Source organism: Megalops cyprinoides, chromosome 9, assembly GCF_013368585.1.
Source record: "Megalops cyprinoides isolate fMegCyp1 chromosome 9, fMegCyp1.pri, whole genome shotgun sequence".
Taxonomy (NCBI): Eukaryota; Metazoa; Chordata; class Actinopteri; order Elopiformes; family Megalopidae; genus Megalops; species Megalops cyprinoides.
In genome coordinates this window covers 21,134,743-21,158,405 of record NC_050591.1, presented here as the reverse complement: position 1 = coordinate 21,158,405, position 23,663 = coordinate 21,134,743, and the positions used below count along the sequence as shown (strand labels likewise).

Below are 23,663 nucleotides of genomic sequence, written 5' to 3'. Positions count from 1 at the left end.
AACTCCATACAAACACAAAAACAAGATAAAGAGAGTAGCATCTGATGTAAAACAATATGCACCAAAAACAGCACATTGAAGATAATTAATAGCCATGTGCCTCCTGCATGGTTCAAAGCCTCAGTTGGCTGTTGTTTGGCATTGTGTGTGTCCCTCTGGAGGCATCACCACTGACAGCCACCCCCCGCTGGAGAATCACCAAAAAGTGGCCTGATCTCATCAGCTGCTGTGCTGCTGAACGTATATAAAGGCAGCCATATGCTCCGTGCTGTGACTATATGTGAAGGAGCCCCATGATGCTTCTCCCGCTGTGGCTGCTGCTGAAGCTGGCCCTGAGTGCACAGCTAGTGCGGGCAGAGGAGCCCGTGTGCAGACTGCTGGGCGTAGCGGAGCAGCCAGAGTTTGCCAGGGATGGGGACCTCGTCATCGGGGGAATCTTCTCCTTTCACACCGGGCAGGATTTTTACATAGACACCTTTCAAACACCACCAACACCGCGGCCGTGCAAAGAGTACGTACAGTACAGCTGAATTTCAAAATATTGTTTTGAGCATAAAATTGAAAAGATTTTTGTGGCACACTAAAAAAATAAATGTATGTGAATGTGTAAAGTTCACAAAGTTAACATTTGATGACGCATGTAAGAAAACTGTTGTAATTGATGCAATGTTTTCAGTCTGAATTTCAGAGAATTCAAATTTGCTTATGCAATGATCTTTGCAATAGAGGAAATAAACAGAAACACTGAGATTCTGCCGGACGTCACCCTGGGATACAAGATCTACAACGACTGTGGTTCTATGGACATACTGAGAGCCGCAATGGCTTTGGTTAATGGCCAAGCAGAAATAATCAACACAAAGGGCTGCACTAAGCCAGACACAGTCCAAGCCATAATAGGACACTCTGGATCAACACCCACTTTGGGATTTGCAAGGATAATTGGAAGGTTTCATATACCAGTGGTAAGATGTCCTATTTTATGTACTGTCGTTTTTAGTGTTCTATAACACATGTAATTTGTGAAGGCTGTTCATTTAGAAATTTCAAGGCTAAAAAGCAATAATGATTCATGAAATGTTACTCTACAGAACGCAACAGATCTCACACCTGTCTGCTTATGTATTTTGGTCTTTTTATAATTCTTTTATTGTTAATACAGATCAGCCACTTTGCCACATGTGATTGTCTGAGCAACAGGAAAGAGTTCCCCTCATTCTTCAGAACCATTCCCAGTGACTATTACCAGAGCAGAGCACTGGCTCAGCTGGTGAAGCACTTTGGCTGGACCTGGGTTGGGGCCATTAGCAGTGACAATGACTATGGGATTAATGGGATGGCCACCTTTGTGCAGGCAGCGCAGGAGGAGGGAGTATGTATCGAGTATTCAGAGGCCTTTCTGAAATCAGGGCCACGCAATGTGCTGCTCAGGGTAGTTGATGTTATAAAACACTCCACCTCCAAGGTGATCATGGCCTTCATGACACATAGGGAGGTCAAGGTGCTGGTGGAGGAGCTGCACAGACAGAATATTACAGGCCTGCAATGGATCGGCAGTGATGCCTGGATCACTGACAACTCCCTCGCTGACAGCGAGGGCCACACGGCTCTCATTGGGGCCTTGGGTTTTGTTGTCAGAAGGGCACGGATCCCCGGGCTGGGGCAGTTTCTACAGGAGGTCCATCCCTCTCAATATCCTCAAAGCTCATTTCTCAGGGAATTCTGGGAAACGGTGTTCAATTGTACTCTGACCCCACACAGCATCAGTGATACAAGGAGACTCTGTACTGGGACTGAGCATTTGAGAGATATACAGAATGAGTTTACAGATGTTTCAGAACTGAGATTCACCAACAATGTGTATAAAGCTGTGTATGCAGTGGCCCACGCCTTGCACAACCTGCACACATGTGAACACAGCCAGGGTCCCTTTCCCAGTAACAGTTGTGCAGATGGCATCAACATACAGCCATGGCAGGTGAGGAATACACATTCACAGTCACAATCTCACCCGCTAACTGACATAATCAGACTGAGAAACTGACTGAAATATTATTACTTACATTGTCATTTCACATTAACAGGTCTTGCACTATCTACAAACTGTGAATTTTAAAACTAAAGATGGAGAGAGTGTGTATTTTGACAGCAATGGAGACTCACCAGCCACATATGAACTCATTAATTTACAAAGTGCAGAAGGAACCTTGATGGAGATTGCCACAATTGGTTACTATGATGCATCACAACCTAAAGGACAGCAGTTCACTATGAATAATGTCAGCATCATCTGGGGAGGAGGCAATGAGAAGGTAATACTTCCAGAGTACTATTTCCTTTTTGTGAATAATAGTCATCCTTTAACAAAAAAGTGTACATCTGATAGGTATTACTTCTAATAAAAAAATGTACTTGACACTCACAGCACAAAAAGCTGAGTGCTGATATGTTGGTTCATTTATATTTATGTTTTCTAGGTTCCTGTGTCAGTGTGCAGTGAGAGCTGTCCCCCAGGCACTCGCAAAGCCGTGCAGAAAGGGAGGCCCGTCTGCTGCTATGACTGTGTGCCCTGCCCTGAGGGAGAAATCAGCAATACCACAGGTGCGCCAAACAGATCTATTTAAAGGCAACTAGGGTTGTTCTCTCAATATTTATCAGTATTTGCCATAATATTATTTAATCTACATTTCCAGTTAAATACTGCTTTATTTTAAAACTGACTGAATTATATTTGATGCCTTTCAGGAAAAGTGGAAAAAGTGAAGTATTTGAAAAAGTGTCCCAGGCCCTTATGATACAAACTGATTAATGCTTGGCATAAATGCCTTCATGTAATTGCCTTAATGTACATGTGTCCTCAATAGAACATTCAAATTCCATCATTCAAGAGTTTCAATAGACTTCCAGGGCTTATATCTTACAACTTAATGAATAAACCATGATTCCCTGTGTGTACTGAAAAGAGTTACATTAATTGCAGCCATTTAATTTTTTTAGCTTGCTGATGCTCATGTCCATAATTTTTATGTTATGTTACTCATTAATAAAACTGGATATTTATTGTGTCCTAAGCAGGAATCAAACCAGGAACCCTTTGTGTTAGAAATCCTGCTGCTTAACCCCTATGCCACACTGCTGCAAAGCTGGCCCCCTATTTAGTTAGCCTAAGCTTTACTGTAATTGCAGTGCAATTGTGCTGCAAATGCATATCTCATATAATTGAAAGTGAAAACTGAGACTCACTTAAACATATATACTAACAACCTGTTATGTTTTTTATGTAGATGCAGTTGATTGTATGAAGTGTCCACTTGACTACTGGTCCAACATAAGAAGAGATACATGTGTTTTAAAGGAAATTGAATTCTTATCATATGGAGAAATCATGGGAATACTATTAGTATTATTTTCCTTGATTGGAGTCCTTTTCACCACATTGACAGCATTGATTTTTTACTGTTATAGAGACACTCCCATTGTCAGGGCCAACAACTCTGAGCTCAGTTTCCTGCTGCTCTTCTCATTGAAACTGTGTTTCCTTTGCTCCCTCACCTTCATCGGTCGGCCCTCTGAGTGGTCCTGTATGCTGCGCCACACAGCGTTTGGAATCACCTTTGTCCTCTGCATCTCTTGTGTTCTGGGGAAAACAATAGTGGTCTTAATGGCCTTCAGGGCTACACTTCCAGGCAGTAATGTCATGAAGTGGTTTGGGCCTCTGCAGCAGAGACTCAGTGTTTTTACTTTCACTCTCATTCAGGTCCTTATTTGTATACTTTGGTTAACAATATCCCCTCCTTTCCCCAACAAGAATATGCAGTACTACAAAGAAAAGATCATTCTGGAGTGTGATGTAGGATCAGCAGTGGGGTTCTGGGCTGTACTGGGGTATATTGGTCTCCTCTCTGTCTTGTGCTTTGTGCTGGCTTTTCTGGCTCGTAAGCTGCCTGATAACTTCAATGAAGCCAAATTCATCACATTCAGCATGCTCATATTCTGTGCAGTCTGGATCACCTTTATACCAGCTTATGTCAGCTCACCTGGAAAGTTCACTGTAGCTGTGGAAATATTTGCCATTTTAGCCTCTAGTTCTGGTTTACTCTTCTGTATCTTCATACCAAAATGTTACCTGATATTATTTAAACCTGAAAAGAATACCAAAAAACATTTAATGGGAAAAACATCACATTAAATATATCTTCATATATGGGTAATTTTAAAGATATGTTCTAGTGTGAAAATATGCATGCAAAGATGCAAAATAAAGCAATTTGGAAAAATATATTTTCGCTGAATAAATCAAAACTAAACAAAAGAGACAGTACACTATAATTTCATGACACCATTTTTTTTGGCTTGGATGAAAACACATAATTGTCTTTTTTGTCTACAATTTTTACAATTAGTTGCATATAAAAAAAATTAAACAAATGCCCATACAAACATTGTGGTTTGGTGGTATATATTATGAATTTGATTAAAAAAAAAAAAAAAAACATTTGAATGTCTCTGTAGTGTTTAGGCTATAGCTTTTGCATTTATAAGGTTAAATGGCCTCCTGATATGCTAATGATTAATGCTGTTCTGATAATGACATTACTATATATACTAAGCAGGCTAGTGGTTTTGAGATATACTCCTTTTGGAGAGACAGACTGTTCACAGACAAAATAAACTTCACCATCATAACGCTAAATGTCCAATTTTTGACACCATAGTGATTCCAAAATTATCTTGCTGTTTGAATATGCTTCTGTACAGTGTAGGAAGGGAATATGGTATTCTAAATAATATAGATTTTTACTTGTGTCAAGACACATGCTGTATATTGCGTTGCCTTACTGTCTAATATGAACCAAACTTTTCTTATATTTTAGTAATGAGTTAACCTCACTGTGAACACAGGTAAAAAGAGTGCACAAGGTTACACTCTCCCAAACATTCTTCACCTTGACAATGGCAAACAATTTAACAATTACCTGTAAACATAAAATGAGGCAGCCCTTCACATGGTTACAAAAACATGGTAAATCTTATCCCCTCCATTCTGCAGCATTTCATTTCACATCTGTACTGAAGTGTGAAACATTCACTGTTGTGTATAAAATTTACAGTACATTTAGCAGATCCTCTTTTCCAGAGCGACCTACATAAGTTAGCAAATCTACATGTTATCCATTTATACAGCTATATATTTACTGAGGTAGTTTTGGTTTAGGTACCACCAGCGGCTATAGCCCCGAATATTTTAAGCCTAGCCCCAAATATTTTCACCCTGAAAAAGGAGGTGTGTATAGCAAAACACAAAAGCATCTGAAGGAATGATAATATTTATTTATTATAAAGGTAGATATGACCTCTCCAACCTACCGATGCCGATCTGCCTTCAAAAAAAAAAAAAAAAAAAAGACAAGCCCCAGGCAAACTTGACTTTTTCAAGCTCCTTGATCTTTTCAATAGCTAGGAACACCCCTGGGTACCACACTCATGGATACAACAGCAGTGCCCCAGCAGGGAATTGAACTGGTTACAAGCCCTGCTTCTTACCATTATATTGCACTGCCACACCAACTTAAAAATGAAACAAACAAACAAGCTAAAAAGCAGTTCATTATTTTAAATGAAATCAAATGCACAAACAAAGCTAGCTTCCCAAATATAATTCTTAAGCATTTAATTTTATATAATTTTTAGTGCACATACATTTTTAAGATGTTATTGTTAATGATGATATAATGTTGATATAGTGTGATACAGTGTGAATCCTGCGGTGCTGGCTGCTTCTGTAATTTTATTGCAAGAAATGCTGAGCATACACTGATGGGCTGGTATAAGGTGAGCCTGCCCGTCTGCAGGTTCACCTCTGCTCAGTTTCACCCCTGGGGCCATGTCCCGCAGTGACATCTACAGCTGCATGACTCACCTGCAGGAAACAAAGCTGTCTATAGCAGCAGACTCCTCACCAATACACCGACAGCAAAATAACTACATGAAGTACATATTTCAGCAGAATGCCTGTACCTTAAAAAAAAAAAAACAAATAAAATTAGTAAATGTAACAAATAAACACCATAATAATACTATGTAAAGTAATAAATAAATGAAATGAATTTGTTTCCATGTATTTCAGTTGATTGCATAAAATAAAGCACAAAACACATGTACAATTATTTTCAGATTTGATTCATCTTTCTTTGTGTTGTTCTACAACATAGATGGGCATGCTTCGGTGCCACTCCTGGGTGGCATTTCTACTGCTTCCCTGTGAATGGCCTTGAGACAGCTAAAGACTCCAGTTCCTGTATTTACGTGTGATCCTTCCTCTGCTGGAGTTTTGTTTTTATATTATTTTCCAGACAGCTAGGCATAATAATGCTGTTTACAGACTATACATTTTATTTATATAGCACAATTATATTGAAAGCATAATTATTTGGCAAAAAGGGCTCTACCCTCTTCCCCCAAAGTGTAAAGATTTTGCTGTCCTTTTCTACATCAAAATTGCACAATGTAAATTGTTTTATCCTTTTTACAGCAGTAGCCCTTCTGCAAAAGTATTACTGTGCGTGGGCCATACAATGAACCATGCTCTCCCCTTCTAGGTAATTTCAGCTCACTAGGGGTGCCATGGCACTCCTGTATCATTGTGGATTAATAAAGTTACGTATTATGTCTCTGATTTCAGCCCTGAGAGGTCCCACCCATAGCTCTATAAATGGCCCAGCCAGAGAACAAGTGATTGTGAATTGGCCATGCTGCTTTTACAGATGTGGCTGCTGGCCCTGCTGGTGCGGGCAGAGGATGACTCCTGCAGACTGCGTGGGAGGCCTGAATACCCACAGCTCCAAAAGGATGGAGATATCATCATTGGAGGGATCTTTTCCTTCCACAACACCTGGGTCGAGAGCAAACCCACTTTCTCCAAGGAGCCAGAGCCACCACAATGCAAAAGGTACGTCAGGCTTTTTTTCACAATTGGGATTATACTAATCTCATTATGTACTGTAGGAAAGCCAAGAAAATAACAGTCCTGCATGCACATTTTTTAAAAATCATGTATTCTACAAATACAAATGACAGGAGCAATACAGAGCAGAACAGAACTCTAAACTGCTTAGAAATTAGAAATCTGTCTTTCCATTGAAGGTTGATTGTAGTAAACTCCCATCTTTTCATTTTTTCATATTCTCAAAAAACACACAACTCTCATGCCTGGAATTTCTTTGGTCAGATTTCTGATCTTCCATCAATAATGATACACAGCCCTTGCAGATGTACATCTATTCAGTGCGGTTTTAAAACTTCCCTACTTGCTTCTTGTTTATGTCCAGTCCTTACAAGTTGTTTCTTTTTCCATCTAGTTTAAGCCTCAGAGAATTTCAAAATGCCCAGACTATGGTTTTTGCCATTGAAGAGATCAATAACAACAGTAAAATCCTCCCTGGCATCTCCCTGGGCTATAAGATTTATGACTCCTGTGGTTCTATAGCGCTGGCTGTAAGGTCCGCAATGTCTTTGATAAATGGCCATGAAGGATCTACTCAAAACACTACATGCTCCAGACCAGAGATAGTCCAAGCCATCATAGCAGAAACATCCTCGACACCGACTATAGCAATTTCTGCATCCATCGGGCCATTGAACATACCAGTGGTAAGTTAATGCCAACTTTTACAATGTGTGTTCCAGACTTAAAACACCATTTCCCTGATAGAGTGGGCTACGGACATAATTCTGTGGTGTGAGTGAGGGAACAGATTCCAAGTGGACAGCATTCACTGTCTACCTATGCTTAATTGCTTTTTTATTTCCCTACCTTTGTAGATCAGTCACTTTGCTACCTGTGCATGTCTCAGTGACAAAATCAAATATCCATCATTTCTCAGAACAATTCCCAGTGATTATTACCAGAGCACAGCACTGGCCAGGCTAGTGAAGCACTTTGGCTGGACCTGGGTTGGTGCTTTATGCAGTGACAATGACTATGGGAATAACGGGATGGCCACCTTTGTGAAAGCTGCCAAAGAAGAGGGAATCTGTGTGGAGTACTCTGAGGCTTTCTTCAGAACTGATCCCAGAGACCGTATTGTCAGAATAGCTGACATTATAAAGAGGTCCACTTCCAAGGTTATTGTGGCCTTTGTCTCCTACTCTGACATGGAGGTTTTGTTAAGGGAGCTATCTCAGCAGAACGTCACCGGCTTGCAGTGGATTGGCAGTGAATCCTGGATTTCAGACTCCAACATCGCCACTGGCGAATGGCAGCACATTCTGAGAGGTTCAATGGGGTTTGCGATCCCTAAAGCTAAAATCAGAGGCTTGAGAGAATTTCTGCTCAATGTCCATCCATCTGCCAGTATACCCATTTACAACATGCTATGGGAGACTGTATTTGAGTGTACACTGCCCACAGTGGACAATACAGAAAGTACAAATCTGTGCACTGGAAGAGAAAATTTGAGCGATGTACAAAACCAGTACACTGATGTCTCTGAACTGCAAATTGCCAATAACGTCTACAAAGCAGTGTATGCTGTAGCTCACGCACTGCATAACATGTATGCTTGTAGAGACAGTCAGCTTAATGACACATGTGTGAAAGGGAGTGAGGACATTGACCCTTGGAAGGTAAGCCACTGTGAGCCACAAATAAGCATTTAGCACAAAAATTCTGTACAGCATAGCCTGTTGACTTTTTATTTTTGGGTGGTTACAAAATGTAAGTAGTTTTATATTTACCTTTAGGTTCTTAATTACTTGAAGAGAGTTCACTTTTCTACTATTCATGGTGAAGAAGTTTTCTTTGATGAGCATGGAGACCCTGCAGCAAAGTATGAGCTGCTGAACTGGCAGCAGAATGAAGAGGGAAAGACAGAGTTTATGGCTGTGGGTCTCTATGATGCATTTCTACCATCGGACCACCAGCTGTCACTCAACAATGTCTCCATTGTCTGGGGGAATAATCAGGACCAGGTAAGACTGGAATTTATGGTAGTTGTGTAATAAAATGCAGCTTACTTGTATAATTTTGCAATATTAGGGATGTTAATTGTCATATAGCTAAGGATGCTACAAATCAAGGTTTCTCATTTGTCTGGATACTTCAGATTTTCTGAGAAATTTAGATTTGGGTTCAGTGATCATTGGTGTGAACCCTGTAGGCAGGTATATTTTCTTTTTTTCTGCCACAATGTGTCATGGAAAAAAAAAAATAATCTTAGGGTGGCAATAATTTGGAAGACAGTGATTTAAGTAAAGAATTATCCATTAGATATGTTATATATAGTGGTGGAAAGTAGGTGAAAGAACACCCAGCTGAACTTTTGTGTCTGAAACAAAAAAAATATTGATGAAAGTGACTCTTGTTTCACCAGTGAGGCGTCCATTATTTTAGCAATAGCAGTTGCCATAATGCCACAGAAGTCAGAGACAAAGAAGTGAAATGCAACTTCAAGCAATAATCTTTGAATTGGCAGCCCAAAACCACAATGTACTTCAAACAATACAATTCCTGCAACTTTCTGTTATTCTTAGTGCAGATGTTGTTTTCACTTTGTGTTTGATGTTTACAGTTATAAAATATCTTGAGATTTTGTATTGTGTGATTATGTGAGGTTTTGCGCTCAGTATTTGGTAAAATACCTGCTGGAATCGGTATTCAGTCAAATGGGAAAAAAAATACGGACTTAGTGCTTCCCAACTTCAAGTATTACCAAAAGGCAAAACTTCTTGTTCGTAGGTTCCTGTGTCAGTGTGCAGTGAGAGCTGTCCCCCAGGCACTCGCAAAGCCGTGCAGAGAGGGAGGCCCATCTGCTGCTATGACTGTGTGCCCTGCGCTGAGGGAGAAATCAGTAACATAACTGGTATGGAAATGTTTCTGAATCATGCATATGTGCTAATAATTGTGTCATCAGTATTGTTTAATTTGAATTCTAAAGTATACTAAATGCATTGTTATCTTTTTGTCTGTCAGTTTCTAAATTATATTTGAGGATATAACCTACACTGTCAGTGCCTTGTCTCAAGAACAGTACTAAAACATTTGGTGTGCTGAAAGATGTCAATGTAGCTTAATGTTCTTAACAAGGTGACATAAAACAGGAAAGATGATTCAGAAAACAATGTTTTTGTCTTACAATTACATATGACAAAATAACAGTTTAATTTGAATGTCAGGTAAATTCATATTACAAAGACTCTTTTCAATGTCCTTGAAAGCTCTGCTTTGGTTCACATTGTATAAAATCACACCAGCTAATGACTTGAATTTTGTAAATCACACAAATCCAGTGTAACAAAAATGCCTTTAGAAGCTGCCCTACAGAAACTAATCTATTCTCAATTTTCTTTCCATATAGATGCATTTGACTGCACCAAATGTCCAATGGAATTTTGGTCAAATAAAAACCGAGATCAGTGCATTTTAAAAATCACAGAATTTCTGAACTTTGGAGAAATCATGGGAATACTGCTAGTGATCTTTTCATTACTTGGGGCTTCTTTAACCATGGTTGTGGCTGTAATATTTTTCATACACAAGGACACTCCAATTGTGAAAGCCAACAACTCTGAGCTCAGTTTCCTGCTGCTCTTCTCATTGAAACTGTGTTTCCTTTGCTCCCTCACCTTCATCGGTCGGCCCTCTGAGTGGTCCTGTATGCTGCGCCACACAGCGTTTGGGATCACCTTTGTCCTCTGCATCTCTTGTGTTCTGGGGAAAACAATAGTGGTCTTAATGGCCTTCAGGGCTACACTTCCAGGCAGTAATGTCATGAAGTGGTTTGGGCCTCTGCAGCAGAGACTCAGCGTTTTTGCTTTCACTCTCATTCAGGTCCTTATTTGTATCCTTTGGTTAACAATATCCCCTCCTTTCCCAAACAAGAATATGAAGCACTACAAAGAAAAGATCATTCTGGAGTGTGATGTAGGATCAGCAGTGGGGTTCTGGGCTGTGCTGGGTTATATTGGTCTCCTCTCTGTCCTGTGCTTTGTGCTGGCTTTTCTGGCTCGTAAGCTGCCTGATAACTTCAATGAAGCCAAATTCATCACATTCAGCATGCTCATATTCTGTGCCGTCTGGATTACGTTTATACCTGCATATTTTAGCTCACCTGGAAAGTTCACTGTAGCTGTGGAAATATTTGCCATTTTAGCTTCCAGCTACGGCCTGCTTTTTTGTATTTTCACTCCAAAATGCTTCATCATTCTGCTGACCCCAGAGAAGAACACAAAAAAGCATTTGATGGGCAAAATGCCATCAAAGTCCCTTTAAAATCAACATGCTAGAACCTACAACATATCTGTTAATCTATATAGTTTTTAAGTGCATTTAATAAGTGTAATAATGCTTCTAAGCTCATTAACAGTACTGATACGAATTCATCAACCTGTCAAAATACACTAGTTAACTGTACCTTCATATACAGTACATTGAGATACATAATTTATTTTGTAAAATCCAAACAACACGAAAATGTTTTACTGTGCATGTGCATTAACTGCAATTTAATAATGATAAGGGACAGCAGGGGCCTGTTAGTGAGCATGTGGGGGGGGGCATCCACAATAAGACAATAACACCCATCAGTAAAAGAGTGGATCCACAGTGGGGCAGGCCTCCACAGGGTGTCCTGTGGCTTTCACATCTCCTGGGGCAGCTCAGTGACTCCGCTTTCTGCAGAGGATAGACGCCAGCGTAAGCAGGCCCTCCACGGCTCAGCAAGATGCTCCTATATAAAGGGGTGAGGGAAGGGAGGTTTTTCAGGACAGCGCAGTTGAAGTCATCTGCAATGCTGTGGCTGCTGCTGGAGCTGGCCCTGAGTGCACAGCTAGTGCGGGCAGAGGAGCCCGTGTGCAGACTGCTGGGCGTAGCAGAGCCGCCAGAGTTTGCCAGGGATGGGGACCTCGTCATCGGGGGAATCTTCACATTTGTCACCGGACCTAATGGACAAATACACACCTTCAAGAGCTTTCCGGAGGACCCAAAGTGCAATAAGTGAGTGCATTTGTTGTCTTAAATGCTAACAAAATACATTTATTTTGTCAGGGTTCGTACATTTTCCATGACATCCAAGAGACAAGGATTTTAAGGATATGATTTTCAAGATTTAGTGTTTTTTTTTTAGATTCTGGCAAATTTAAAGGCAATTTTTCAATGACAGTGGAATATTTGACCACCTCTCGAGTTTTTCAACATTGACATTCTTTGCAATAATTTTCAAAGATCACAGGAACTCCATTTCGGTTATCTTTTAAAATATTGTGAAATCATATTCTATTCAGTGTTTTAAATGAGGACAGTTTTATTTGATATTAACTGATGGTATGCTAAAGTGTAAAGTATTTTTAAGACAGACTGGTTAATGCATGGCACAACTGATTTGAAATAACCAATAGCGTATCCGACAGAGATATGTGAAATGTACTCTACAATACAGGAGAAACGGTGAGCCTAAACGGGAGCCATAAGACATTACAGAAAGGTTGTGCAAAACTGAGTATAAATGAGTATAAATCCTTATTAGAACATTTTGAAAAATATTTTTGTGCTTTTCCCCCTCATTTGATTTTAATGCAACATAGCTCACATGTATGAAGAATGGTTTGTTATATTGCTAATAACACAAATATTTTGTCTCCACAGTTTAAATTTAAGAGAATTCAAATTTGCTCAGACCATGATCTTTGCAATAGAAGAAATAAATCAGAACCCTGATATTCTCCCAAATTTTACCCTTGGATACAAAATCTACAATGCCTGTGGCTATTCAAACATTCTGAAATCTGCTATTGCTTTAGTGAATGGGCAGGAGGACATGCTTCATGGCAAGAGTTGCACTAAGCCAGAAACGGTACAAGCCATAATAGGACACTCTGCATCAACAACCACTATGGGATTTGCAAGGATAATTGGAAGGTTTCATATACCAGTGGTAAGATGTTCTATTTTATGAATTTTCTTTTTTAAAAAATGTTCTGTAAAGCACTTAAATTGTGAAGGTTGTTCATTTAGAAATTTCAAGACTAAAAAAGCAATAATGATTTGTGAAAACATTACAGAACGAAACAGATTTCACACCTGCCTGCATATAATTTTTTGGTATTTTACTTTGGCCTTTTATTTATTGTTAATACAGATCAGCCACTTTGCCACATGTGATTGTCTGAGTAACAGGAAAGAGTTCCCCTCATTCTTCAGAACCATTCCCAGTGACTATTACCAGAGCAGAGCACTGGCTCAGCTGGTGAAGCACTTTGGCTGGACCTGGGTAGGAGCAGTGAGAAGTGACAACGACTACGGGAATAATGGGATGGCCACCTTTGTGCAGGCAGCGCAGGAGGAGGGAGTATGTATCGAGTATTCAGAGGCCTTTCTGAAATCAGGGCCACGCAATGTGCTGCTCAGGGTAGTTGATGTTATAAAACACTCCACCTCCAAGGTGATCATGGCCTTCATGACACATAGGGAGGTCAAGGTGCTGGTGGAGGAGCTGCACAGACAGAATATTACAGGCCTGCAATGGATCGGCAGTGATGCCTGGATCACTGACAACTCCCTCACTGACAGCGAGGGCCACACGGCTCTCATTGGGGCCTTGGGTTTTGTTGTCAGAAGGGCACGGATCCCCGGGCTGGGGAAGTTTCTACAGGAGGTTCATCCCTTTCAATATCCTCAAAGCTCATTTCTCAAGGAATTCTGGGAAACGGTGTTCAATTGTACTCTGACCCCACACAGCATCAGTGATACAAGGAGACTCTGTACTGGGACTGAGCATTTGAGAGATGTACAGAATGAGTTTACAGATGTTTTTGAACTGAGATTCACCAACAATGTGTATAAAGCTGTGTATGCAGTGGCCCACGCCTTGCACAACCTGCACACATGTGAACACAGCCAGGGTCCCTTTCCCAGTAACAGCTGTGCAGATGGCATCAACATACAGCCATGGCAGGTGAGGAATACACATTCACAGTCACAGTCTCACAAGATGTTTATGATCACTTCATAAATGATCTTAGAACAGACTGGCATTACCCCTCATTAGATATGCAAATATACGGTTACATCAGAGGTTTTTAATCAGATCTGTATCAGACTACTTCCACATTATTTTTATTTTAATATGAATAAATGTTCAATTTGTTCTTGATGTATTTTTGTACAAGATTGTTACAAGATTTTGTATGATCTTCTAATATAACTGTCATTTCTTGCAGGTCAGTCTCTGATAATAAGACTCTGATTATGTCAGTCAGGTACCTGCTAACTGACATAATCAGACTGACAGATTGACTGGCATGTTATTACAAATATATTACCATTTCACAGGTCTTGCACTATCTACAAACAGTGAATTTCACAACTAAAGAAGGAGAGAAAGTTGATTTTGACAGCAATGGAGACTCACCAGCCACATATGAACTCATTAATTTACAAAGGGTAAAAGGCACCATGATGGAGATTGCCACAATTGGTTACTATGATGCATCACTACCTAAAGGACAGCAGTTCACTATGAACAATGTCAGCATCATCTGGGGGGGGGACAGTAAGAAGGTACATTTGTTCATTTTTTCTAAGGTCTATACTGCCATGCTGCCTCTGCCCTTACTTGATGCAGTAAAATTATAAATATATATAATGTATGTGTTGTAATTGCAAGATTAACTTGCACCTCCTCTGTGTTTTCTCATTAGAAAGTAATTTATTTGGCTTTATGATCCTTTTTTTATGGAAAAAAATCTCATAATGATGAAAAACATTCATAAAATGTAAAAATGAAACAAAATTACTTTAATCAGCATTTATACAGATGTAGTGTGGAAACGCCTTGTGTACAAACACAAGGCGTTTCTGCACTACAACTGTATAAAGTATCAGCTCTGTTCCTCATGTTTTCCAGGTTCCTGTGTCAGTGTGCAGTGAGAGCTGTCCCCCAGGCACTCGCAAAGCCGTGCAGAGAGGGAGGCCCGTCTGCTGCTATGACTGTGTGTCCTGCGCTGGGGGAGAAATCAGCAATACCACAGGTAAACACACCTGGTGGCAAATATACCTCATCTGTGTAATTTCAACATTTGCTGTCGCACTAATCATTTTGTTTTCTTCAAATTCAGATGCTATTGAATGCTTGAAGTGCCCACCTGATCACTGGTCCAATGAGGGACGGCATGCATGTGTCATCAAAGAGGTTGAATTCCTGTCATATAGAGAAATAATGGGGATAATTTTGACTTTGTTTTGTTTATTAGGAGTCTGTCTAACAATGACTGTAGCTGCAGTTTTATTCTATTACAGACAGACCCCCATTGTCAGGGCCAACAACTCTGAGCTCAGTTTCCTGCTGCTCTTTTCATTGAAACTGTGTTTCCTTTGCTCCCTCACCTTCATCGGTCGGCCCTCTGAGTGGTCCTGTATGCTGCGCCACACAGCGTTTGGGATCACCTTTGTCCTCTGCATCTCTTGTGTTCTGGGGAAGACAATAGTGGTGTTAATGGCCTTCAGGGCTACACTTCCAGGCAGTAATGTCATGAAGTGGTTTGGGCCTCTGCAGCAGAGACTCAGTGTTTTTGCTTTCACTCTCATTCAGGTCCTCATTTGTATTCTTTGGTTAACAATATCCCCTCCTTACCCCAATATGAACATGAAGCACTACAAAGAAAAGATCATTCTGGAGTGTGATGTAGGATCAGCAGTGGGGTTCTGGGCTGTGCTGGGTTATATTGGTCTCCTCTCTGTCTTGTGCTTTTTCCTGGCTTTTCTGGCTCGTAAGCTGCCTGATAACTTCAATGAAGCCAAATTCATCACATTCAGCATGCTCATATTCTGTGCAGTATGGATCACCTTTATACCAGCTTATGTCAGCTCACCTGGAAAGTTCACTGTAGCTGTGGAAATATTTGCCATTTTAGCCTCTAGTTCTGGTTTACTGTTCTGTATTTTCATACCAAAGTGCTACATCATACTATGTAAACCAGAACAAAACACCAAAAAACATTTATTAGGCAAACAAACATTCAGCAATACAAGTAGTAAAAATTATATACAATGACATTTATATGTTTTTCATCTTCCAGTTAGTGCCTTTAATCTGTATACTGTACTTTAATCTGTCTTCTCACTGTAAATTTCCATTTCTCCCATTCTTAGACTCAAAATGCAGCATTTACACGAAACATAGCTCATTCAAATGCCCCCCCATCCACCTTTTAGCAGCTTGGCTTTCTATTTATTGCATTAGTATTGCATGCAGTACTGTAAAGCAGTGAAAGCGAGCATCCGGTGAAGAGGAAGCAGACCTGAGGCCTATAGTATGTGGCAGTGGGTGAGGTGAAAAAAATAAAACAAAGAACAGATCCCCCTCTAGTGGAGAGAAACAGAACTGCAGGCTTAGAGAGGACTTGTGAAGCATGATTCCCTCTTGCTGTAATGAAAGTACCACAGGTTAAAGTAAACACAACCACAGCCTACTGAGAGGACTGCCACAAATGCGCGCACACGCACACTTAGTCCAAAGTAGCCACCTTTTATCAAAATAAATATTCCTCTCTCAAGAACAATACAAATAATTGCAATTACACCCTCTAATTAAAATTACACCCTGAAGCTGATAAATGTAATGAGTGGGCCCAACATTTTCAGGTAATACAAAACTACAACAGAAATTATTATATCAATCACTCATAAACAAGGATTATGTAGTGCTGCATAACTTATGTGGTGAACCAGTTTGAATTCAATATGATAAGCTGTATAATTTCTTTCCTTTTATGGGAAGTTGTATTTGTACATGTTGTTTTAACTAAATAACATCTTCTATTCATCAAACCGGAGGCCCTATAGCATTGCCTCATTAATAAATGTTTTGTTGTCAAATTCTGCTTATTTTGTGGATTTTTCACCTTGCACCTTCATGAAAATCAAATGCACAAAGAGAATACCGCAAAGCAGTATTTGGATTACAAGCTGTTAAAAAGAAATAAGTGGATATATATCCCACTTATAATAAGTGGGATATATATCCTCTCATTTTATAAATTAAATTTTAACATTTAATCAATGTTAAAAAAGTGGTTTTAGAAAATCATGAATTAATACATATAAATAATATACTGTATTTATCTTCAAAAGGCACTGCAAAACAGAGACAGTTTGAACTCCCTTCAGATGGATTGGGAGAGTTCCACTGGCAGGGGCCTACAGCACAGAAAGTATTGTCATCCACAATGCATGTGGATGGGGGGAGGTTGCTGCAGCTGGAGCAGGTCTTCATGATAAGAGGGCCTGCATTCATGCTTTCAATGTACCTTTCTGTAAAACAGTAATACAAGTAATACAATACCTGAACCTGAATTTAACCAAAAGCCAACAGAGAGAGGACAATACAGGTGTAATGTGCTCATGATGACAAATTTTCAGAATTTTCAGGAAAATCATCTGGAGTCTAGAGGGCTGGCTGAGACAAGAAGAGAGAAGAGGGATTCCTTTCTACATTTATTTTGCTGTTGTATAAATGTGTGCGTATCTGTGTGTGTGAGGCAACTATGACAATGATGTATATTTTTTTCTACAATTCAAAAGGTTCCTCAGTAGACCTTGACCAGCATAAAAATAAATTCAGTTTAATTTAAGTATATGATCGACCATCTCTCAGGAGAAACATTCATACACAATTCAGCATAGAGCCTATTTGTGTTATTGGTTTGACTGAATGAAATTTTAAACAAATCTCCTCACGAAAAAACTGTATGTGCTTTGAACTTTCAGATGTCATGCACATTCATAAATGTATGTTTCTTTGGCTGCGCATCACACGTTTACATATTCTGTTCAAGTGTACAGCTTTGCGTCATCAGTACAGAAAGCTGAGTGGGGTTTGCCTTGAATATTCTCTCTGGTGCTTTGTTAAGCCTGCTGTTCGACTGGGTGCCGAACCTCTCCCAGCCCCCAGAGGGGCTCCAGCAGTTGTACCCCCCAATCCCTTCCACTGCTCACTCCTGGCCCACAGGCCTGATCCACTCACTGCTCCTCTTCCAAGAACAATTCCCTGTATTTAATCTCAATCTACACAATATGTGTCTTCAATGTGTTCATCACTGTCAGAATCTGAACACTTCAACCATTCTGAATTTTGCAGAATTTATGTTCTACATAGCACATGCCTGGATTGTTTTTTTTTTTAATTATGTATAGTAAGGGTTACTCCCAACCAATTAATTAAGGCCTAACCAACATTAAAATAATGTTTATCAGTAGTTTTTGGTTGTAGTGTGGCAATATATCCTTCAGTGACAGATAAATATATCTTTCTGACCATTTCTGACAGTGTGGAATGCACACTGACAATTAAAAGCAAACAAGATTGGGAAACAGATATGCAAAGGACCCTCCCAGAGACCACTTTCACACTTTCAGCAGATGATGATGTTGTTTGTTTTTCTGCACTTCTTGCCTTGTGAAAGAATCAGATTACCTTTGAGATTCGGTCACTCTACAGGAAATCCAGTTTCCCTTACACCTGTGCTACAAAGGAGAGGCTATAAAAAGGAAGTGTACTTCCTAGGACTGTGCTTATGAGAGGGATAGGACTCTGAGATGAGACTACTCAGATTTTTCCTGCTCGTTCTCTTGACAAGGGCACAGAATCCCTCCCTTAGCTTGCTGGGCAGCAGGAGAAATACTGAAATACTGAAACATGGAGCGACTACAGAAAGAAAAATCTTCACTTTCAACAGCTTTTTCCAAGCTGCCATATATCAATACATGGTGAATCCATCTAAGACAGAATCCAGTGGGTGAGTAACACTTCAAGATGAAAATGCAAAAATATGACTTTCATGATACACTGTTGATCAGTTCATATAATTTCATTTGGCATAGCATTTCTTCACAAGGAATTAATAAATGCACATAAAGCGCCTTCGAAATATGAAATGTGCAAAAGAACATAAATGCCATAATCCAAAATTTCTTTGTTTTAAGCAGGGTTATAAATTCAATATTAAAGGAATTTTAATGTAAAATATAATTTAAATGGTGAAAAATGAAATAAATGAATAAAAATGAAATAAATCTATAAAATACTATGCAGAGGAGACAACACCTCCTTTATTTATATGCGGTAGCATCAGGTTCTCATTAGCATTATCTATTTTTGTGTTTATCATTTCATTGGCTTCCTCCATTTTGCTTAGATTTCTAGCTACTAAGACACTATTGCTGAATAACTAGAAGGCAATAAAACAAGTGTGTTTTTTGTAAAAGCTGTTGAAAATTTTCAAAAAGCTCTTCTTGAATCTAAACACTGATTCATGTCCAAATTAAAATATGACAATCATGTGTGTATTCTTTTATGCAATAACACCTGGTGACTTCTTCTTCTATTTTTTTTTTTTAATTTCGGCAAAAATATTTTATTCACTGTTTATGTTTGATTCACATGAAACTGAAAAGAAAATGAAATTTCACTCCTTTGTGTCCTGTGTATTTATCCGGTCATATTACAGAGAGTTCAAGTTTGCCCAGACAGTGATCTTCACTGTTCAGGAGATCAACAGAAAATCAGAACTGCTCCCAGGCATCACGCTGGGCTACAGGATCTACAATGGCTGTGGAACCCTGAACCTGCTGAGAGCAGCAATGGCAGCTGTGACGGGTCATGTGGAGCAGCAGGGCGAGACCTGCACCATGCCCAGAGTAAAAGCTCTCATCGGCCATTCCTCATCTGGACCCAGCCAGACGATAAGCAAGATTCTCACCCCCTTCCATGTTCCAGTGGTGAGAAGCTATTTTGATTGAGTGCACTAATGATTCAAGTGAAATCTTTGGAATATACCCTTCAAAAATATATCACCATTACAACATTCTGCAGCTAAAGTCCCTGTGAACACAGTACATATTTTAATATTAAATTTGAATATTTACAAAAGCCAAAATGTAAAAAAAAAAAAATAATACCTTATTTAGCTGCTTTATATACAGTATCTATGCAAGTTCTATCAGGAGTGTTTACAATGATTAACTTTGCTTTTCCTTTTTTCGGCACAGATCAGTCACCTTGCCATCTGTGAATGTCTGAGCAACAGGCAGCTATACCCCACCTTTTTCAGAACAGTGCCCAGTGACTACTTCCAGATCATAGCTCTGGTGCAGCTCATGAAACACTATGGATGGACCTGGGTGGGACTTGTTTATGGTGTGGGGACCTATGCTGAAGAGGGATCAGCTGCATTTATCAGAGAAGCAAAGAAAGAGGACATCTGCATCGAATACATACTGCGTTTCAGCAGAACTTACACACAGAATAAAGTTATTGAAATGGCTCAGGCAATAAAAAGCGCAACTTCCAAAGTTGCTTTAGCCTTCATGTCCAAGTCCTACTTTAAAAGTTTCTTAGAAAAAATGGAGGGGATGAACCTCACAGGCATACAGTGGATTGACAGCGAATCCTGGATCACTAGTGGAGATTTATTAACAGACAGGAGAGTGGAGCTCCTGCAGGGAGCCATGGGCTTTGCCATCACAGAGTCTCAAATCCCAGGCCTCCCTGAGTTCCTGCTGAGTCTGAAGCCATCTGATACCCCTGACAGCACCTTCCTCAGATCTTTCTGGGAGACAGTGTTTGACTGCAGCTTCTCTGTCTCTCAGAGAACTGATACTGCTCTGTGCTGTAAATGCACTGCACTGTCTCAGCGGCAAGCCCTGAACAATGTCTTCAGTGCAGTGCTTGCAATGGCGCATGTGGTTCACACCTTTTTCCACAACAGACAAAGTGTTCACACTAACCATATGTATCCAAGCCAATATGAATGTCATCTATTGCAGGTAAGAATTCTGTGTTCTTATTTAAATTACTAAATATACTATACTTGTGTAATACACAAAAAATCACACATAATATATCTACCACTTTAAACAGTTACAAAATGCATTTGTTACAATAAAAAGGCCATCATATCTTACATTTTTGACTAAATGTGTTGAATGTGCACGTTTTTCTATAAATCTGTACACTGTATAACTCATCCTCTCAAGTACATATGTAAGGACTGCCCATGCAGTAAATTAAATGCAGAAAGCAAAAGAAACTTTTTACTATATCTACTGATACAAATATATGTGAGTGTGATCATTTTTGAATACAGAAGCAGTGCATCTGGCCCAATTCTATAGCAGCAGGTACCTTCACAACATAGATAAAAATGAGAAATTAAAACCTTTACCTTGCTAATTTAAAAGCAAGAGAATATTGTACAAATTTTTTTCTCATGTCTAATATCAAAATACTTTTTAATACTTTTGAGTTTAAATGAAGGTAAGTTTGGGGCTCTGTGTTAACATGAAAAGAAGGGGGTTTCATTGTTCATTAAAATGTGAAATGTCCATTCTAAACTTACATTATTTCAATAGTTTTACAATTTCTTATAATGAATAATTTTCTAATAATTCCTATAATGTGGTAGTACTGTATGTAGTAATTAAAGCATTGCATTATTGTTAGGTGCCAAGGTGCTTTTGCACAGACAGCTGCAAAAGAAAATCTCTGTGCTGTTTTGATTGTATTGAATTGTATTCGGATGTGGAAGTGAGGAGCCACACAGGTGAGTTCAAGCATTTTACAAATTGCAAAAGCATTTTGTTAATCATGCTTTTTAACACTCTATAATGAGAGTGTATTGAGTATTGCTTTTTGCTGAATTTTTAAAATAAACATACTATTACATATAACACTGAAATATTTTACATGCAAACAGTTGTAAAAACGTGTTGTAAAAATAATGAAAATGAAAATAATAATAATGAAAAATAATGCAATGCAACAATAATTCAAAAATAATGTAATAAGACATGAATCATTTTCTTCTTTTAGTTCTTTATAATTGTTCCAATATTTGTTGATAATTGGCATTTATTTTGTTTAGTTGTCTGTAGATATGTCCCATGCCCTTTGAACAGATGGCTAAAAGAAGATGGCCACAAGAGCGTCTTTAATGGAAGGATTCTGGGATTTATGCTTCTTGCATTTTCCATACTTGGGATTTCCCTGACAGCAACAGTGGGAATAATTTCATTTTGGCACAGAAACACCCCAATCATCAGGGCCAACAACTCTGAGCTCAGATTCCTGCTGCTCTTCTCATTGAAACTGTGTTTCCTTTGCTCCCTCACCTTCATCGGACGGCCTTTGGATTGGTCCTGTATGCTGCGCCACACAGCGTTTGGGATCACCTTTGTCCTCTGCATCTCTTGTGTTCTGGGGAAGACAATAGTGGTGTTAATGGCCTTCAGGGCTACACTTCCAGGCAGTAATGTCATGAAGTGGTTTGGGCCTCTGCAGCAGAGACTCAGCATTTTTGCTTTCACTCTCATTCAGGTCCTTATTTGTATCCTTTGGTTAACAATATCCCCTCCTTACCCCAACAAGAATATGAAACACTACAAAGAAAAGATCATTCTGGAGTGTGATGTAGGATCAGCAGTGGGGTTCTGGGCTGTGCTGGGCTATATTGGTCTCCTCTCTGTCTTGTGCTTTGCACTGGCTTTTCTGGCTTATAAGGTGCCTTTAGGTGAAGCCAGGTTCCTTTCAGTATAACAGCAAATGATAATAAGTAAGCAACTGAGCTTGCAATTTTTCAAGTAATTTACAGTGCATCTAGCACTGTGTAAAGCCCTGGTCTTGAGTACTCTAAGGGTCTGTTTCCACTATTATTGCAATTATTCCACACAATGAAACTCTCTGAGAGGAAAAACATAATTCACAGTGCCTGTGTGGAATTTACCTTTAACTAATTTCTACCTGTCAGAGCTCAGATAAAACGTGTCCACTTTAAATAATAATATATATGATTGAATTATTGCGCTATATATTACTAATGATACGGCTTTCATTTGGTGCAAGTTAAACTAACCAGAATGCAGTTCCCTTCTTTCTTATACAGTATATACAGGTAACATAGTGCCTTGTTCCTCTTTCAAGAGGTCATTAAATAATCTCAGTAAGTTAGAGTAGTACTTTAACTACTCTTAGATATGTGCCAGTTTTCCCCCCAGTTGTCCAGTCCTTTACTGTTCCTTTTCAATATTAACCATCATGTCCTTGGTGTCAGATGCAACTATAACAGAGTGACACTGTCACACATTTTACAAAATGCAAACTTATTGTTGTCTGAATGACTGTTGGCTGTCATTTCTACATATTTTGTAATATCTATATTATGTATGTTTATATGCTATGCTGCCTAAATGGCACTCACTGAAATGCGTCACCAAAAAAATACACATCATTGTAATAGTTCCAATTTGGAATATCAGTGTACAATAATGCAGGCAAATTAATACTCTGTGTGTAACATATATACAGTTTTAATTTTGAAAAGGTTCATACAACCAATGATTTTTTTTTTTTAAGAACAAGGACAGCATCAATCTAGCTTGTTAAATATAGGTTACTGGTATGAATGAAAAATGAAATTTTGTAATTATTATTAAGTACTATTATTAATTGGCACTGATATACGCCACAAGTTTAAGTGTGTTTGTTTTTAACTGTCTGTGTACAAGATATTAGAAGTAAGGGGGCATGTTTAGATTAAACTTGGTGAATTGCAGACGTTTCCTCTTGTTCGTGTTGCCACTCTAGTTAGCCAAGTAGGAGAGTATACATCCATGT

At 39.2% G+C, this 23,663-nt stretch overlaps 3 protein-coding genes and 1 pseudogene across 3 annotated transcripts; all 4 read left to right on the top strand.

Annotated features, from left to right (window-relative positions):
- Window positions 1-293: 293 nt before the first annotated feature.
- Window positions 294-4,189, top strand: LOC118782754 (extracellular calcium-sensing receptor-like). The gene is made up of 6 exons (XM_036536301.1): window positions 294-511; window positions 677-965; window positions 1,163-1,978; window positions 2,085-2,312; window positions 2,478-2,601; window positions 3,285-4,189. Exons 1-6 carry the CDS (start codon window positions 294-296, stop codon window positions 4,187-4,189), a joined length of 2,580 nt encoding a protein of 859 aa, XP_036392194.1.
- Window positions 4,190-6,794: 2,605 nt separating this feature from the next.
- LOC118782775 lies at window positions 6,795-10,920 on the top strand (annotated as a pseudogene).
- An 881-nt stretch (window positions 10,921-11,801) lies between these two features.
- Window positions 11,802-16,046, top strand: LOC118783660 (extracellular calcium-sensing receptor-like). The gene is made up of 6 exons (XM_036537612.1): window positions 11,802-11,992; window positions 12,641-12,929; window positions 13,134-13,949; window positions 14,327-14,554; window positions 14,901-15,024; window positions 15,112-16,046. Exons 2-6 carry the CDS (start codon window positions 12,675-12,677, stop codon window positions 16,044-16,046), a joined length of 2,358 nt encoding a protein of 785 aa, XP_036393505.1. The 5' UTR covers window positions 11,802-11,992; window positions 12,641-12,674.
- A 2,711-nt stretch (window positions 16,047-18,757) lies between these two features.
- On the top strand, window positions 18,758-22,586 carry LOC118783658 (extracellular calcium-sensing receptor-like). Its single transcript, XM_036537611.1, has 4 exons — window positions 18,758-18,789; window positions 19,501-19,771; window positions 20,042-20,613; window positions 21,950-22,586. The coding sequence occupies exons 1-4, from the start codon at window positions 18,758-18,760 to the stop codon at window positions 22,584-22,586; spliced, it is 1,512 nt and encodes a 503-aa protein (XP_036393504.1).
- The last annotated feature ends 1,077 nt before the right edge of the window (window positions 22,587-23,663 follow it).